The sequence below is a fragment of the Dreissena polymorpha genome, chromosome 10 (assembly GCF_020536995.1).
Source record: "Dreissena polymorpha isolate Duluth1 chromosome 10, UMN_Dpol_1.0, whole genome shotgun sequence".
NCBI lineage: Eukaryota > Metazoa > Mollusca > Bivalvia > Myida > Dreissenidae > Dreissena > Dreissena polymorpha.
Window position 1 is genome coordinate 61,960,462 of NC_068364.1, and position 4,443 is coordinate 61,964,904.

General features: G+C 34.5%; 1 protein-coding gene across 2 annotated transcripts in view; it reads left to right on the forward strand.

Moving 5' to 3' along the window:
- LOC127848575 (protein D2-like) overlaps positions 1-3,921 on the forward strand; it is a 5,906-nt gene extending 1,985 nt beyond the window's left edge. Inside the window, exons 2-5 of one of the 2 annotated variants that reach the window (XM_052381119.1) lie at positions 1-102; positions 1,295-1,438; positions 2,712-2,798; positions 3,232-3,921. The exon at positions 1-102 is cut by the window's left edge and continues 19 nt beyond it. In XM_052381119.1, coding sequence (XP_052237079.1) covers positions 1-102; positions 1,295-1,438; positions 2,712-2,798; positions 3,232-3,377 — 479 coding nt within the window. In that variant the 3' untranslated portion in view covers positions 3,378-3,921. Of the gene's footprint in view, positions 103-1,294; positions 1,439-2,260; positions 2,314-2,711; positions 2,799-3,231 lie in introns of those variants that run through there. The other variant, XM_052381120.1, reaches the window with a different exon arrangement.
- Positions 3,922-4,443: the final 522 nt, after the last annotated feature.

Here is a 4,443-nt window from a genome sequence, read left to right on the forward strand (position 1 = left end):
ACCTATACCCTGGGGATAAGATGCGGCCGCGAGAGATTACGAAAGAGCCATCGATCAGATACGATACAGAAACCGGTGGATTTTACACCTTGGCTTGTGTTGGTGAGTAATTATTTGCACACATATTCCAAAGAAAACATTTATCAAACATGAGCTGCTTCTAAAATAGTCAATTTAAGGTTTATAAGTTCACAGCTGCTAGACAATTCAAACAAATGACAAAACTGTTTTTTTAATATACAACAACAACAACTACATTCTTAAGCAGCATACAATTGCTGTTTAGCCACATGTGTAATGACATGGATTATAATATTTAAGAAAATAAGGTCAGGGTACAAGGTTAAACAATATTGTACTTAAGAATTGAATAGCATTTTTCTCCATTTCATCGGTGTATCAACTGTCGGGGAAATTACGCCTAATTTGCATAAACGCCGAGGGCGTTTATGCATAAATTAGGTGTATTTTTCCCGACAGTTCATACACCGATGAAATGCACAAAAAATGCTATTCAATTATAATAATTACAACACAAAATAATCTTAAAGCTGAAATTCAATCGTGGTAAGGATCATAATAGTACTTTTTAATCTAGCGTATGAATCTATTTTCAGTATCGGTTTCATCTCCGTCAAACGGTAATATCGTTGATGTTCGCGCCAAAATATAACGCCATTACGCTATTGACCAATAAAAACAACGCCATTAAGTTTCGCGCAGAACGCATCGTCATTTTGGCAACTTGTTTATGACCAGAAAGTAGCGCCATGAAAATTCATGTTTAAATTTGCATACGAAGTGGGTTCATCGGAAAATGAAAAACCGGTCACGTGAACAAATTATCCAATCAGATTGCAGCATTCATATGAATATGACAGAAGTTGTAATTATTGATTAATAAATATATTATAATTATGTTCCTTTAACATCGGTATTGACACTTAGTTATAAAATAATGAGATAAAGAATGCAGTGTTCTACATAAATAGCATCACTTCACAATTTATCATGACTGTTGTACGTAAAATAATGAGATGAATAATTCGCTGTTCTACATAATTGGTTTTTACTTCAACAAATTCTGAGAAATATAATTATATTAGATGAATTAATATGTTTCAAAATAGTTTTCTTAAAACAGTATGACTTCTATCATTAGTGCATACAGGTTATCTCTGAACACTAATTTGTTCGAATGAGCTTTATTTAAATGCATGTTTATACCAGGTGAAAAAGTGTCGATATGCACATTTACTGTTTGAACTTATATTTAAATTCTACCGAACACAAGATCCGGATTTCCCATCAAGGGCACACCCCGATCCACATGAGTCCCCAGTCCTTCATTGGCTCGTGGTAAACATCCCCGGAAACGAGGTACAGAAAGGGCAAGTGAAGGCAGCCTACATTGGGGCCGGAGCACCTGAAGGTTCAGGTTCGTATACATATTTCAAAGCTTAACGTGTTTGTGTGTATGTACGCCCTTTGCACACAATGGAAGTAATATTATTGATGGTGGGAGAACGGGCTTTGAAACAATGCCATGGCAATTGCCCAATGGCGTCGCCGGGCTGGGACATGAACGCTCAAATTCAGTTGGCAAGACCGAGGTGTAGATGCATATCGGTGGCCTCTTTGTCAAAATGCTGCCTCTCAGTTCATTCTCGGCGATTTACATTGTTATTTTTCTAAGTAAAATGAGTTTAACACTTGTAAAAAGTATTGATAGTAAAAACTTTAATGTCAGAATATTTGATGTAAATATCAAAGGCGAAAGGGATTTTTAACGTAATTATTTGGACTTACGCTATCGGCTACATATAATCGACGAATAGGCTTCCCGTGCCAGAAAAGTGAGCCAATCGAGAGGCTTTCCGTGCCACAACGAAAGCGAAAGTTGGCATTTTTAAAGTAAAATTGACAAAATCACTATATAGCGCACATTGAACGTAAAGTTTTGATCATAAAGATGATATCAATGACATTAGATATTAGACATATTACGGAAAAGCTATGTTAAAAAGTCATCAAAGTGGCATGTATGCACGATTGTTCCACAACCCTCGTCATCATTCCATATTCGATAGAGTTTGTGATAAGTGTTTGGACCTGCGGAATACTGTGAATCTGTAGCTGGATATATGCTTCAACTCATGGACCACCTATTTTTATGCACAAATGTGTTTACGGGTTTTAATTTCAGATTTTCTTATCTGTTTTGTGAATTTAGATCATCCATTATTCATGTTTATAACAGAGAAGCAGCCGAGAATGAACAGAGAGGCTACATTTTGACGGAGAGGTAACCAATATGCATCTACACCGTGAAGACTGTAAATACGAGTCTTCATCTAGATTTTAAATTCGTAATAAGCTAAACTAGTATTAGTATATTTTCTTTGTTGTACGTTCGTTTGTGTTTGTGTTTACGTTTGTCATTTAATCTATGACACATTTCTGAATGCTCGGTCAGCCTGTGAGCAGCTGTAAGTGTATTGTTTTTTTTGCGATTAACATAATTTTATAAAAGAATGTTACTTGCGCCCTTGAGCTTCTTAAATTATTATTAGCGGGACATGGTGTAAAAAGATAGTATGACTATGTGTTTATACACTTTTAATCAGCTTTTATTAGAATTATTTATTCGAGTTTTCAGTGTTGACTATCGCTGATGACTTTATTGATATCCTTCCTTGTGTTTTGGACAGGTTTCCATAGATACGTGTTTCTACTGTTCAAACAAACTGCTGGAAAAATGGACTTCTCGACTTTGAAACATATTCCTAATAACAAAGGTAAACTTGGCGGATTGATATTCCGATTACACGTGCATTTAGTAATCGTTTTGTTGGATTTCAATACATTCATAAACACTAATGATCATGACATTTTTTCTTGGATCTAGAATGCATTTCAAAGAACACAGAATCATGATTAAGTTTTTTTCGAATTCCAAATAGATATAAAACAGTACAGTTATCTGTGTAAAAGCAATTATTGAATTTCGGAAACATTCTTAACAACACCGATATCCTGGTAAAACAGTTACTTGTTGGATGTTATATGTTAACGAGTCAGTCAGTTAAACTTAATATGCACGTATTGTTTTATAGGATTTTGAAATACCATTCAAATAACATTTTTATTTTTTTGTCGAATTTCTTATATAATCCTTTCAGCACAGTTGAGTGGTTGATATTTGTCTCGGTTTGTTTCGTTTCATGAAAGCGGAGGGGAGGCGCAGATTCAACGCACGTGATTTTGCAGCGAAACATTCTTTGGTTTTGATTGGTGGTAATTTCGTTGAGGCGGAATATGACGATTCCGTACCGGAACTTCACAAGCAGTTGGGAGTTGGACAATTTGCGAAATAAATAAATGTTACATGGCTGATGACTAAATGTAAAATGATATATATTTCAGTGATGTAAGCCCATGATGCAGTAAGTGGCAACATTTATTAGAGCGAATTTGGTACAAATACTTTAATTATTTTAACTCATTTGTGCAGATATTGTCATTATAGTACTATATATATTTAACGTTACGGTTGTGCGATAATAACTACATTAGTAAACGACGTATTTTAGAAATGCGCATGTTTAAAAACTATTTAAACGATAAGGTGAAACATGATAATATAAGTCCTTCAATGTATTGAATGTCGTGGGTGTCTATAATAAACGAATCAATTACAATGCTAACAACAAATAATTATGGACTTAAGTTCATCACAATCCTAATGCGATAATAGCAGTTTTTTTAAGTATTATAAAATTAAAATATGTGCAATGTGTCATTTCTGTCATATGCAACTTAACACAATCATTGAGTGCGCATGTGCGCATCAAGTGGATTTTACTGTTCTATAGAGATATTTTGCATTATGTTCCTGTCAATAAACGAAACCAAGTATGATTTGATTGTCATTTAAAACAGAACCACAGACGAACAACATATTTAACCCTGTCATTCCCCCTCATCCCGATATCCGTAAGAATAGTCCGTTACCACTTAAAGAAGATCAGTCCATTGGATATTAGAATATAGGCAACATATTATTAATAACGATATAGCTAAATAGATGACTGCATTATATAAGAACTCATGATGTCATACTGATCCGCATACGTAAGAATTCTTAATTTAAGTTTTTAATTACGGTGAAATAAAAGTAATATTCAATTAAGACCACTTGATACCAGTCAATTAAGTTATACAATGCATAGTGAAGACATAAGTAAGGCAACACAGATAGCGTGTATTTCAAATACATGATGATGTCATTAAAAATAGGTGAGCGTCGTCATCCAAGGGCTTATCCACTGTTCTTCTTCCGATTCGATGTATAGAGAATAACAGATGACTGTCACATCGTTTGGTAATATATCAGGCGAGGCTTAGAATAATGTAACGGCAAGGCTTGCCGAGTCGTTATTT